At 45.9% G+C, this 13,512-nt stretch overlaps 1 protein-coding gene across 22 annotated transcripts in view; it reads left to right on the forward strand.

Annotated features, from left to right (window-relative positions):
- LOC140430845 (protein MTSS 2-like) overlaps positions 1-13,244 on the forward strand; it is a 279,557-nt gene extending 266,313 nt beyond the window's left edge. For all 22 annotated transcript variants that reach the window (XM_072518582.1, XM_072518580.1, XM_072518579.1 and 19 more), the window contains one exon: positions 3,498-13,244. In XM_072518582.1, the coding sequence (XP_072374683.1) occupies positions 3,498-4,252 (755 nt within the window). In that variant the 3' untranslated portion in view covers positions 4,253-13,244. The remainder of the gene's footprint in view (positions 1-3,497) is intronic.
- Positions 13,245-13,512: the final 268 nt, after the last annotated feature.

Here is a 13,512-nt window from a genome sequence, read left to right on the forward strand (position 1 = left end):
CACCAACTTGAAAACCTTGATGGTTGTGTGTGCAATGTATCTTGGCCCTTGACCTCGGCTACTCAATTTAATTGTGAGACAAAGTGCATTGTGGAAGCTTTATTCGTTCATAATGTCATGGGAGCCAAATTTTATGATGTCACAGCAAAAGAAAAATCACTTCTAAATGGCTACTTCTGGATCCTCTATCACCACAAAACCCAGATGAGGATGGGAGATGGGAGTACAAAGAACAAAGAAAAGTATAGCACAGGAACAGGCCCATCGGCCCTCCAAGCCCGTGCCGACCATGCTGCCCGACTAAATTACAATCTTCTACACTTCCTGGGTCCGTATCCCTCTATTCCCATCCTATTTATGTATTTGTCAAGATGCCTCTTAAATGTCACTATCGTCCCTGCTTCCACCACCTCCTCCGGCAGCGAGTTCCAGGCGCCCACTACCCTCTGTGTAAAAAAACTTGCCTCTTACATCTACTCTAAATCTTGCCCCTCGCACCTTTAACCTATGCCCCCTAGTAATTGACCCCTCTACCCTGGGGAAAAGCCTCTGACTATCCACTCTGTCTATGCCCCTCATAATTTTGTAGACCTCTATCAGGTCGCCCCTCAACCTCCGTCATTCCAGTGAGAACAAACCGAGTTTATTCAACCGCACCTCATAGCTAATGCCCTCCATACCAGGCAACATTCTGGTAAATCTCTTCTGCACCCTCTCTAAAGCCTCCACATCCTTCTGGTAGTGTGGCAACCAGAATTGAACACTATACTCCAAGTGTGGCCTAACTAAGGTTCTATACAGCTGCAACATGATTTGCCAATTCTTATACTCAATGCCCCGGCCAATGAAGGCAAGCATGCCGTATGCCTTCTTGGCTACCTTCTCCACCTGTGTTGCCCCTTTCAGTGACCTGTGGACCTATACACCTAGATCTCTCTGACTTTCAATACTCTTGAGGGTTCTACCATTCACTGTATATTCCCTACCTGCATTAGACCTTCCAAAATGCATTACCTCACATTTGTCCAGATTAAACTCCATCAGCCATCTCTCTGCCCAAGTCTCCAAACAATCTAAATCCTGCTGTATCATCTGACAGTCCTTATCGCTATCCGCAATTCCACCAACCTTTGTGTCGTCTGCAAACCTACTAATCAGACCAGTTACATTTTCTTCCAAATCATTTATATATACTACAAACAGCAAAGGTCCCAGCACCTATCCCTGCGGAACACCACTAGTCACAGCCTTCCAATTAGAAAAGCATCCTTCCATTGCTACTCTCTGCCTTCTATGACCTAGCCAGTCTGTATCCACCTTGCCAGCTCACCCTTGATCCCGTGTGACTTCACCTTTTGTATTAGTCTACCATGAGAGACCTTGTCAAAGGCCTTACTGAAGTCCATATAGACAACATCCACTACCCTACCTGCATCAATCATCTTTGTGACCTCTTCGAAAAATTCTATCAAGTTAGTGAGACACGACCTCCCCTTCAAAAAACCATGCTGCCTCTCACTAATACGTCCATTTGCTTCCAAATGGGAGTAGATCCTGTCTCAAAGAATTCTCTCCAGTAATTTCCCTACCACTGACGTAAGCCTCACTGGCCTGTAGTTCCCTGGATTATCCTTCTTAAACAAAGGAAGAATATTGGCCATTCGCCAGTCCTCCGGGACATCACCTGAAGACAGTGAGGATCCAAAGATTTCTGTCAAGGCCTCAGCAATTTCCTCTCTAGCCTCCTTCAGTATTCTGGGGTAGATCCCATCAGGCCCTGGGGACTCATCTACCTTAATATTTTTCAACTTGCCACCTGGGCACTGCCAGTTGGGTGGACAACCAGCGAGATGCAAATTGAATATATACCCTTTGAAGTAAAAATGCAGATACGTCACTATCAAAAGTTTAGAGTTGTCACATAATGCCACGTCCTTTTTATAATATTCTTTGATGGGATGTGGACGTCACTGGCAAGGCCAGCATTTGTTGCCCATCCCTAATTGTGTCCTTGAACTGCATGGTTTAGTAACCCATTTCAGAGGGCAGTTAAGAGTCCGTCCCTGTGGGCCTGTAGTCACATGTGAGCCAGGCCAGATAAGAACGGCAGACTACCTTCCCTAAAGGAAATTGGTGAACTCGATAAACCCATCTGGTTCACTAATGACCTTGAGAGAAGGAAATCTTTCCCTGGTCTTGCCGAGATGTGACTCCAGTCCCACAGTAATGTGGTTTACCATTTTTAGCTGGCCCTTCTTCCAAGTGCGAGGGAAGACTTTAAAGTGAAACAACTGTGGGAATGTTAGACGTCCAGCCCATACTGCTTCTCCTGGAGTTGTCGTGCGTGCAATTTCTGCAGGGGTCATCATCTGACATCTGGGAATCAATCTCACAAATTCTGGGTTGTTAGTAGGGGCATTTATAGTGTCCCTTTCCACCGCCCAGACTAAGATAACTGAAGAATGCACAGACATCCGATCAAATCTAGCACCTTCCCGAATGACACAGCTCAAAGTAACCTGCTGGATTGATCCATTGAGCAGGTTATCCAATCCCCCACCAACTCTCTGAAGAGGAAACTCAGTGGGCGGGACTTTCTGCCGGCAGAATCTTCTGGCCTGAGTCCTCCCTGTCACAAGATCCTCGGCGCAGACCTGCAATGGGATGCTCGGCAGCAGGAAGGTCGAGTCAGGCAAAACGCTGTAGACATTGGTGGGACTGGAGAATTCTATCAGCCGCCAATGGCAAGACGCTTCCGTGACCGGAAAACACGTCACTGGCGGTTGAGGCGGAACCATAGAATCTCTACAGTGCAGAAGGAGGCCATTCAGCCCATTGAGTCGGCACTGACCCTCTGAAAGAGCACCCCACTCAGGCCCACTCCCCCGCCATATCCCTGTAAACCCATCTAACCCACACATCTTTGGATACTAAGGGGCAATTTAGCATGGCCAATACACCTAACCTACACATCTTTGGACTGTGGGTGGAAACCCATGCAAGCATGGGGAGAATGTGCAAACTCCACACAGACAGTCACCTAAGGTTGGAATTGGACCCGGGTCCCTGACACTGTGAGGCGGCAGTGCTAACTACTGTGCCACTGTGCCGACCAATGTCTTACGGAGAAGCGAGCAATAGTGGCTGAAATTAGCTTGCCATCTGGTTTATCTAATTGGACCATAGATACTGGTTTCATTTGCTATTTTGCAGGAGTATTAGAGTTCAAATACTCTTGGTTGTATTCATAGGGTATGCCCAGTTGAAATCTGTTGTGCTTTAGTTGTGGGCTTGTTTGACCCATTATTGAGCTGCACGAAAGATTGTAATTCCATTCATCCAACTTGCCAGGTAAGCCCACCATCACAGGGAAAAGTAACCAACCCTGGAATCTGTATCTCTGGTCTCTGTTACCCATGACCATTACAATAAAAGCTTACACATTGAAGCAGTGATTCTGATGCCTGACTGAAGTACTAACCATGCTCTCTGCGCAGTTTCAGATTATGATTGCTACTCTGTGAATGGTGACGTGGAGGCAGAACACCAAAGTGAGTTTGACAGATCTTCGACCATACCGCGGAACAGTGATATTGCCCAGAGTTACCGCAGAATGTTCCAGACCAAACGCCCCGCTTCGACAGCTGGACTGCCTTCGGGGAGCGTGCAAAACGTCTCGGTCACCCCAGGCGTGGCCACCATCAGGCGAACCCCTTCCACCAAGCCATCTGTACGCCGCGCCCTCTCCAGCGCGGGTCCGATTCCCATCCGTCCTCCAATAGTGCCGGTGAAAACGCCCACTGTGCCTGATGCCCCGGGGCCGGTAAGGGTGGGCAGCGAGGAATGCGTGTTCTTCAGTGACGACACCTCGCCGAATGCTTTGGAATATGCGAAGGCCTCGCCGAAGCGATTGAGCCTGCCCAACACTGCCTGGGGCGGTGCTGGCACAATGGAGATCTCCGTGTATCCGGGGGGCCACATGTCAAGCGAGGAGGAGCAGCAGCTGGCTGCCAACCGTCACAGCCTGGTTGAGAAGATCGGCGAGCTCGTGGCCAGCGCCCAGGCTCTGGGCGACGGACAGTTCCCTTTCCCCGCAATGCTCCCTGGAGCTGCACCTGATGACGGCCTTGGCCTCCCACTGCCCCCGGTGTCACCCAGCGAGGCTCCTGAAGACATGCTCACCGCCATCCGGCGAGGGGTGAAGCTTCGGAGGACCATCACCAACGACAGGTCTGCGCCGAGGATCTTGTGACAGCGAGGATTCAGACATACTGAGGCAAAAGTAGGCCGCATATGTCATGAAATGAACTCTTGTGAGGAATGATGAGAAGGTCGAACAAAGAGACACTGAACTCTGACTCAACCAGGCTGGATTCCAACGCAGTGCCATGAACTACCTTAAAACCAAGCAACTACAGCCTACTGGTGTGGTGGAGTGAAATATTTTAAATTAAGATGTGGCAGGTTTTAAATGAGTGTACTATGTTAGTTATAAAGAGGAATTTAACATTTTGTTCTTTACAGATATTCTATCGGCCATTTAACTGACTCACCTGTTTCGTGGCATTTCTTTTCAGCTTTGCGGTATTTGGTGCAAGAAAAACGTTCTATAACATGCTGTGTGTAGCTTCAAACACTGAGGTGGTTTGCGCTCGTCCTCAATGGGTGTTGGTCCTCAACGTGTGTCTCTGGCCTCCTAACCGGGTCCTTCCTCAGCCACAACAATAGAACAGGTCCCTCGAGAGCAGTGAAGGGAGGGTCGCAAGGAAAAGCAAAGTCTGGAGATTGAGCAGAGAGAGGGGAGGGTAAAGAGATTACTGGTGCATCTTATTGCTGATTTGTACTCGAGTTACTCATTCAGTCGAGTTGAAAAGGGAGGGTGTACGAAGATTTCTATCAGGACTGGACAAAAAAACAATTGGTGATTACTCCTCGTCCTCACTAACATTCACTCGATTTGAGAAGAAAACCCGCTACCTAATTGGGTACACAGGTCCTAACTTGTGAAGTTGGATTTTTCAGCTCCCAACTATCCAGTCGAGTAACTGATCCACCCTCAAGTTTTGCCTCCGTTTTGAATGATGTTGTCAAACTATTCTGTATGTCAGAACTGAATGGGCAGTATTACCTTTTTTAGCACCAATTTGGTTGCTTTCAAATGGAAAGTTGCACCTTTAACAAACCTGTAGTTAGTTGGAGCCACTGTCCTGTTGTAGCCCATCAATGAAGCAACAGTGCTACTGTGCTGCCCATGTTGAGAGGTGAATGTAGTGGTTTAGTCACTGAATTGTCCCGTAACTATAGTTAACTGTTTAGCATTCCCGTCTTCTGGATTTTTATTTCTAACATTTTTTTTTACATTTGGAAAAAACGGTGGCGAGTTAGATTGCTGCTGCAAATGTCATTGCCTGATGGAGTACCAGACAGTAAAAACTGAGCTCTGCTCCCTTGTATTGCTTCCTCCAAATAGGGATAAGGATATTAGGCACTGTCACCCTGAAACACATCTAAGGAAACCTACAGGAAGTGACAGCAGGAGAAGGGCCTGAGGCGGAGGCGATTAGAATATCCAACGCTGTGTAGCCAACATAATTATGTGGAGGATGAGAATATATCTAGGAGGAGCTGAGGATATTCCAGGGTATCCTCACCATGTAGACCATGGTAATTTTATTTTTGTGAGGGAAGTTGCAATGTTCTCTTATAGAAAGGCCTCCCTTTGGGCCTAATGTTCAAAGATTGTTGTCGCTGGACTATTTAGTTTGTGGATTAACAATGATTGTGAGGAAGGACATTGCGGCCGTTTAATGTTGTGCGAAACTCTCATTTCATCCCCCTTAAACTGCTCCCACTGCCACTAGTTTCAGACTCGCCCACCAGTACTTAACTCTAGCATTAATGCAGCCAAAAATTCTCTCTTTGTCTCTCGCTCACCCTGGCTCTCTCTCTCTCCAAACACCACTCCAATTTGCAAGGATGCAATCTATAGTTGTACCGCACCCCTACCCCAGCCGTTTCTGCACAGGTCCAAGTCTCTGCTGGGTTTTATTGAGGATAAGGGAGAGGCGAGCATCCAACTACAGCCCCTGCTGTGGTTCTGGCCATTTCTAGGATGTTAATAGGCAGACACTCAAGTGTTATTGATTAGACTAAGGAATGGCTGCAAATACAAAACAGGTGAGGTTTTCTTTTGGAGCAGCTGAAATATAGAGACCAATCGCCATATTTCTGAGTCTTCAAGCCAAAGTGCTGAGAACTCCAGTTACTGTTTACACAATCTTAATTGAACACACTCTCTGCAGGGTCATATCTTACACATACATTTTTCTGGAGGGCTTTGGCACAGGTTAACCAAATGCCTTCGGTGTATCAGGGTGCTTGTGTTATGTCAGTTAATGCGAGATCGTTTATCGGCACACAGTACAAGTAACTTTGTGCTCCAGTTCACGCCATTAGCCTTCACAGTTAATCTAAAGCTGTATGAGCAGAATGACACTGCTTACTGACAGACCAAACTCTCCATTTACACATTCTCAGGATGCTCGTGCCTTTGGCAAGGCCAGGAGGTATTTCCCATTCACATGTACCTCGAGAAGGTGGCGATGGTCTTTCCCTTGAACCGCTCTTAAGTAGCAAGATTATTATTTTATCGCAGTTTGATGCAGCGGAGTGTCTCGTTAGGCCTCTTCAGAAGACAGTTAAGAGTGAACCCGCACTGGGGTGGAACCATGTATAGGCCCAGGCTGAGTAAAGTCAACGGGTTTCTTTTCCTAAACAAAATAGTTGAACTAATTGGGTTTTTACTGAAGCCCAACTGCTTCCTTTGTGGCTTTTGATGCCAGGTTTGTATTTTCAGCTTTCTAAAACTTATTTCAAAATTCTACGGGCCAGGGCCAGGAGTTTGATTACCATTCTCTGGATTATTAGACCGGTGGCAGGCTAGACCTGTGACCAGTGAAGCCCAGTCTCTCTGCTCTCGATACAAGGTTCCTTGATCCAGCCATGGAGGTGAGCCTCCATTCCAGTCTCCCATCTGGAAACCACCTGAGAGACAAGTAAAAGTGAACTTTGGTGAGGAATCTCCTCAGAAACATCAATCCATCTTTTCTCCTTTCAGATGCTGACTGTCTGTATAGTTCCCAAAATTTCTGTTGTTTCAGAATCCCATCGTTCATAGTTTACACACGATCCCGAAATATTATTGGCTGCGCATTGTAGGAGACACAAGCCTGAGAATGACTGTCAGCAGCAACCCTGGGAGGTTGCTGAAAAGTGTTGATAAAAAGAAACGTGCATTTCTATAGCACCATTCATCATCTCCCAAAAAACCTTGCAACCACTTTTGAAGTGTGAACACTGTTGTAAAGTAGAAAACGTGACCGCCAATTTGCACACAAAATATGAGATAAATGACCTTTTATCGGTGATGTTGGTTGAGGGACAAACATAGTCCAGGAAGTCACTGAGGAAATTCAAATCATAGCATGGGATCTTTCACATCCACTTGTGAGATAAGACTGGGTTCAACATCTCTTCCAAAAGTTTGTACCTCCAACAGTATACACTCATCCTGGATTATGTGCTCAAGTCTTAAATGTGGTACCTGAGCACTCTTGGAGATAAACAATGTTGCCCATTGAACCACAGTTGATCCCTATAGTCTTGGCATGTGATTTGAACACTTGGACATCCTGTACCCTCTGCAATGCCACTGTCGCGCATCCTCGATACATGAGGCTGGATTTTATGGAGGGACTGCAAGTAGGCCCCAGACTGAAGAGAACATGAATCTTTGAGTGAGGTAAATCAGGGGGTATTGGACAGACAGGAATTGGGAGGGATGGTGGTGGTGGTGGTGGTGGTGGTGGGGCAGCTAATAGGTAGCAGTTTTTGGAAGTCAGATGGGGATTAACAAAGGGGCAGAGGGTGGATAACATCTTGCCCCCAAAAGACATACCTTCCCTCTTTCCCTTGCCACCTTTTAAGTGGCCTGCCCACTTCTACCCGCTTGCACTCAGCAACTGTTTCATGGAATTGGAAGCATACATTTTGGGTCAGTTGGCTTGGTAACAAGCTCATGTTGCTCATTAATTTTTTTTAAACGGAGGTGGGTGCTGCCGATTTTAGCATCTGACCATCTAAGCACAAAGGGTTGTGAATCTTTGGAATTCCTTGCCCAGTGAAGCAGTAGAGGATCCTTCATTAAATGGTTTTAAGATAAAGATAGATAGTTTTTTGAAGAATAAAGGAATAAAGGGTTATGGTGTTCGGGCCGGAAAGTGGAGCTGAGTCCACAAAAGATCAGCCATGATCTCATTGAATGGTGGAGCAGGCACGAGGGGCCAGATGGCCTACTCCTGCTCCTAGTTCTTATGTTCTTATTTTTATGTTCACTCAGCAACTGTTTCATGGAATAGGAAGCATACTTTTTGGGTCAGTTGGCTTGGTAACAAGCTCATGTTGCTCATTAATTTTTTTTAAACGGAGGTGGGTGCTGCCGATTTTAGCATCTGACCATCTACCATATGTTAGGGACCAGGTCAGGGGCTGGCAGGAAGGTGGTGGTGAACAACCCATCACATTTTACCCCCCCCCCTCCCTCCGGTCTCTGACGTTAAACTTGGATCCGAAGAGCAGGACATCTGAGTGCCACTGATCGCTTGATGGGGAATGTAGTTTCCAGGGCAAGATCTGTTTTTTGTGTCCTTCTGGATTTGGGGAACACAGATAAGGGATCTGGTACCGATATGGCACTTCTAGCAGGTGCAAAAGGGCCATGTTATGATAAAGACTGATCATGTTACATTGGTTGTTAATGTAGCCAATAGCACACTCAGGGTTGTTCGGCAAGTGCTGCCTAATCACAGAATCTCCGCTGGCCCGAAGTTTTAGGTTTTGTGGATAATTCAGTATTGTATGTCCTGTTAATTATTTTGAGATGGCATGTTGAAATTGAAGGCACAGTGAGGCGATCTGTTAGTGTGATTTCTTTCCAGTTAGTCTGCCTGACGGTTTTTCCATATCTCCTCATGCTGTGCTTAACAGATTCACCAGTTGCCATGCTGTCATCGCTCATGACCTCTCTTTTATTTTTCAAGTTCAAATTGGGAGTGAAGGTTTAGGTTGGATTGGATTTTGTTTATTGTCACATGTACCGAGGTACAGTGAAAAGTATTTTTCTCCGAGCAGCTCAACAGATCATTAAGTGCATGAAAAGAAAATACAGAATAGGGCAACACAAGGTACACAATGTAACTACATAACCACAGGCATCGGGTGAAGCATACAGGGTGTAGTGTTAATGAGGTCAGTCCATGAGAGGGTCATTTAGGAGTCTGGTAACAGCGGGGAAGAAGCTGTTTTTTGAATCTGTTTGTGTGTGATCTCAGACTTTTGTATCTCCTGCCCGATGGAAGAAGTTGGAAGAGTGAGTAAGCCGGGTGGGCGGGGTCTTTGATTATGCTGCCCGCTTTCCCCAGGCAGCGGGAATGTAGATGGAGTCAATGGATGGGAGGCAGGTTCGTGTGATGGTCTGGGCTGTCTTCATGACTCTGAAGTTTCTTGACTGGGCTGTGTTCATGACTCTTTGAAGTTTCTTGCAGTCTTGGGCCAAGCAGTTGCCATACCAGGCTGTGATGCAGCCTGATAGCTTGCTTTCATGGTGCATCTGTAAAAGTAATTCGTAAGTGAAGGTGAGGAGTGAGCATGGGTTCTTGGAGTGGTCACAAGGCAGGAGAGACAGAGTTAAGTAGGAGTTTGAGAGTTTAATGTATCTCAATCAGGGATTAGGAGCAGGAAAGGAGTTGGGTAGAATTTGAAACATCGTTACGGTGAGATCATGGAAGAAATTTGAGATCCCAAGGAAGGGGCCAGAAAAAAGAGCAGTGTTTGGGATGGTGAGATATCCAGGGAAGTGGCAATTGAAGGAGAGCAGTGTGTGGGATAGTGGGTTTGGGATGGTGTATGCGGGAAAGAAGGAACAGAATAGCAGTGTTTGGGATAGTGGGGTATTCAGGAAAGAAGGAACAGAAGGGCAGTGTGTGTGATAGTGGGATTTCTGGGAAAATGATAATAATCTATATTGTCATAAGTAGGCTTACATTAACACTGCAGTGAAGTTACTGTGAAAATCCCCTCGTTGCCACATTCCGGCGCCTGTTGGGGTACACGGAGGGAGAATGTCCAAATTACCTAACAGCACGTCTTTCGGGACTTGTGGGAGGAAACCGGAGCATCCGGCGGAAACCCACGCAGAAACGGGGAGAACGATCAGACAGAAACAGAAGAAGAACAGTGTATGGGATAGTGGGCTATCCGAGGAAGAAGGAATAGGAGAGCAGTATGTGGGATATTGGGGTGTCTGGGGAAGCAGGAACAGAGGAGAGCAGTGTGTGGGATAGATAGAAGAGAGCCACGTTTAATAGTGAGGCTGCCTGTGTTTCACTATCTTTCAGATCTCACTTTCTGGGGGAATTAATTCCGAAATGGCCCTCGGTTGAGATACACAGGGAAGGAACGGTTAGGGTTATAATAAGGTTATAATATGTAGTATATATTTAAATGAGTTCAATCAAAATGATTCCTGTAAAACTGAGTCCCCTGTTTTTCAAACAAGCTTTTATTCCAGTTGGCGCCTCAGTTCCTTTTTAGCGGCATTTGAGCTCCTGAACACAATAGATTTTAAATCCAGCTACCCAAGGGTCTAAGGTAGGAACAAAATGGGATGTTTGCAGAGGTTGTGCTGGGAGAGTCGGCAGCAGAAACTGCATGACCCTATCAGAGATCAGGCTACGAGGTAAGGAACAAACTAAATGTGAAGGTGACAAGGATTAAGAAAAGGAGACAAAGAACTGCTTTCGTAACTGTAGGGACATGATCACTAAATCAAAATTAAATATTTAGGATGTAATGTCCACAGCAGTCTTTCCCCACATTTTATGGCTTCATTTGCCTTTAAGGGGCTACCTTTAAAACAGTTGCTAGTTTACAGGAATTAAACAAGCAAAATTCTGTTTAAATTACGTAAGAGTCCAGGATCATTGCCCAAGGTTTCACTTGGGATTTATATTTTGGCCTATTACATTTTCAGTGTCCGGATAAGCCAGCTTTGGTTTTTATTGCACAGGGTTTTCAGGCGTTTAAGGGAACATGTTCTGTAAAAGTGGTTGATTGAGGCCAGGCCTCACTAAGACTTTGCTTGTGCAATGCTGTTTCTCTGCAGGCAGAGAACAGGCTGTTCTTCTCGCTGGTTAATAATTGAAGGTGAGCATGTGGAGAAATGGATGAGGGTATCTCAGCCTTGAGAACTGGTATTGGAAATCACAATTGCACCGAAATAGACAGGGAAAAGAAAGACAGAAAAATAAATAACTAGATTAGTTTTTCGATTTAAAAGGTGCATCGCGGGTTGGGTAGGTTGGGGGAAATCACCAGCTGTAGTTCACGATCAGGACACTCTTGCTCAGTTGCCTGCACGGCTCCCAGGCACAATTTGGGCTCAACTGCGATGTACCATGGTCAATCAACCCACTGCCACACATCATTGAGGCTCTGGCGGGCAGAATATCCACTCAAGGTGAGGTAGCCAAGCAGGATCTCAAGGAGGAGAGGAGAAAAATAACCATGTCCATTTTTAGACAGATACCCCAAAGTGGTATAACAAGATGGATGGATCTTTTGGGGGTCAGGCAAGCTTGTGGGAGGCTTCCAGTTGGTTGGGGTCAGAGTTCGCATTTCTTTTTGGCTTGGGGGAAACTGCACACATCACCTAAAAAGGGTAAACAAAACAATTGACTGCCTGAAAACCCAAGCTCTGGAACTTTCCCTAACCTGTGTCATCTTTCTGTTTTTCTCCACCTTTAAGATTTTCCTTAAAACCTACCTCTTTGACCCAGTGTATAGTCACCGACAGGGCCTAGCATTTTGTTATGTGGCTTGTTGTAACTGTTTGTCAGATAATGCTGCTTAGCTCCTTGGGACATTTTTTACAACAATGATGGCCCTATTGAACTGCAGGTGGAAAGGAGAAAAACCCTCGAGAATAGTGGTTGAGCTGGATCTAGCTAGCTGGGTAATGTTCGCAATGATGGAAGAGGAGTTACTTTGGAACATACATTATCTAACATACATCTTTAGCATACATCTTTGATCATTTATTTTTATGAATTTAGAGTATCCAATTCTTTTTTTTCCAATTAAGGGGTATTTTGAGTGGCCTATCCACCTAGCATGCATATCTTTGGGTTGTGAGGGTGAATGTGTAAACGCCGCTGGATCGAACCCACGTCCTCACTGCTGTGAGGCAGCAGTGCTAACCACTGCACCCAGTGTTGCCCCATCTTCAATCATCTTGAATTCATTTTGGGTCATTTCTAGCCTTGGTTTCATTAAGTGGAGAACGACCACGAAAGTGGGTTCGAAGTCTGCCTCAGTTCCTGTCACTTTTTTTTAAGCATACCAGAGTATTTCGGGGGAATACGGGAAGGGTCTTTGGGGTGGGGCGGGGTCAGGCTCTGGTTTGTAGAATGTCAAAGAAAAGTCATGGAAATGTGTCCCATTAGGGAGAGCAAAGAAAACCAGTAAAATAGCGGTGATATCTGGGCGTAGCTGGCTTGTTAGAGTGAACGGCAAGCTGTCCTCACGAAGTTAGGGAACATCAGCAGGGTTTGCTTGTGGCAAAAGGATTTTGGAATCAAGTGGGCAGTCACTGCCAGGTAGCAGGCACACAGCGAGAGACGCAAATCTCCTTTCTCACTGCACATCTCTAACCCCCACACACCCCCTCCTCCCTCACCTCCCCCCCCACCTCCTTTGCAACTTCCCTGTGATGTAATCTCTAGCACTGCTCATTCCATGTGTATATATATACATATATATATATATATTAATAAAGAGGGGCGTTGATCACCAGTTGTGCAATTTTCTCTTGTTTCCATTTTTATTATCCAGGCTTTGACAAAGAATAGAGGATTTCTTTGCCATCACCACATTCAGATATTCTCTTCCAATTCTCCACAACCCCCATGTTCCATTTTTTGTACAGACAAAAACAATTGAGAAACGCTGAAATAACAGTACTGGTGCTGTTGGTAACTGTCATTTAATTTATTTTCAGTGCCTCCTGCCCTCCCGCCCACTTTTTTTTGTAATATTATAATTCATGTAAATTTGTTTACTCTTTCACCGCCTGAAGCCTCAACTGCACTGTGATGTTTCGAGTATTAATAAAGCTGTACTGTACAAAACTGCCAGTCTCTTGCCTCTTCTCACCACTGACTCAGCATCTTGTTTCCTTCCCAAATCCAAAGTCCTCTCCCCTCTCCGACTCTCTTCTCCACGCCAACAGCAACAAGGTCAGGGGACGTGCCAATCCGCACTCTGCTTCTCTAGGCTGAGGTAAGTGGGCCTTTCCCCCTCCAAGGAAATCTGGAGTCCACTCAAGCAACCAAATATTATGTGGATTTCGCAATAATTTTTTTTTAAAATTCATTTTTTACGGGATGTGGGCTTTGC

Source organism: Scyliorhinus torazame, chromosome 10 (assembly GCF_047496885.1).
Source record: "Scyliorhinus torazame isolate Kashiwa2021f chromosome 10, sScyTor2.1, whole genome shotgun sequence".
Lineage (NCBI taxonomy): Eukaryota > Metazoa > Chordata > Chondrichthyes > Carcharhiniformes > Scyliorhinidae > Scyliorhinus > Scyliorhinus torazame.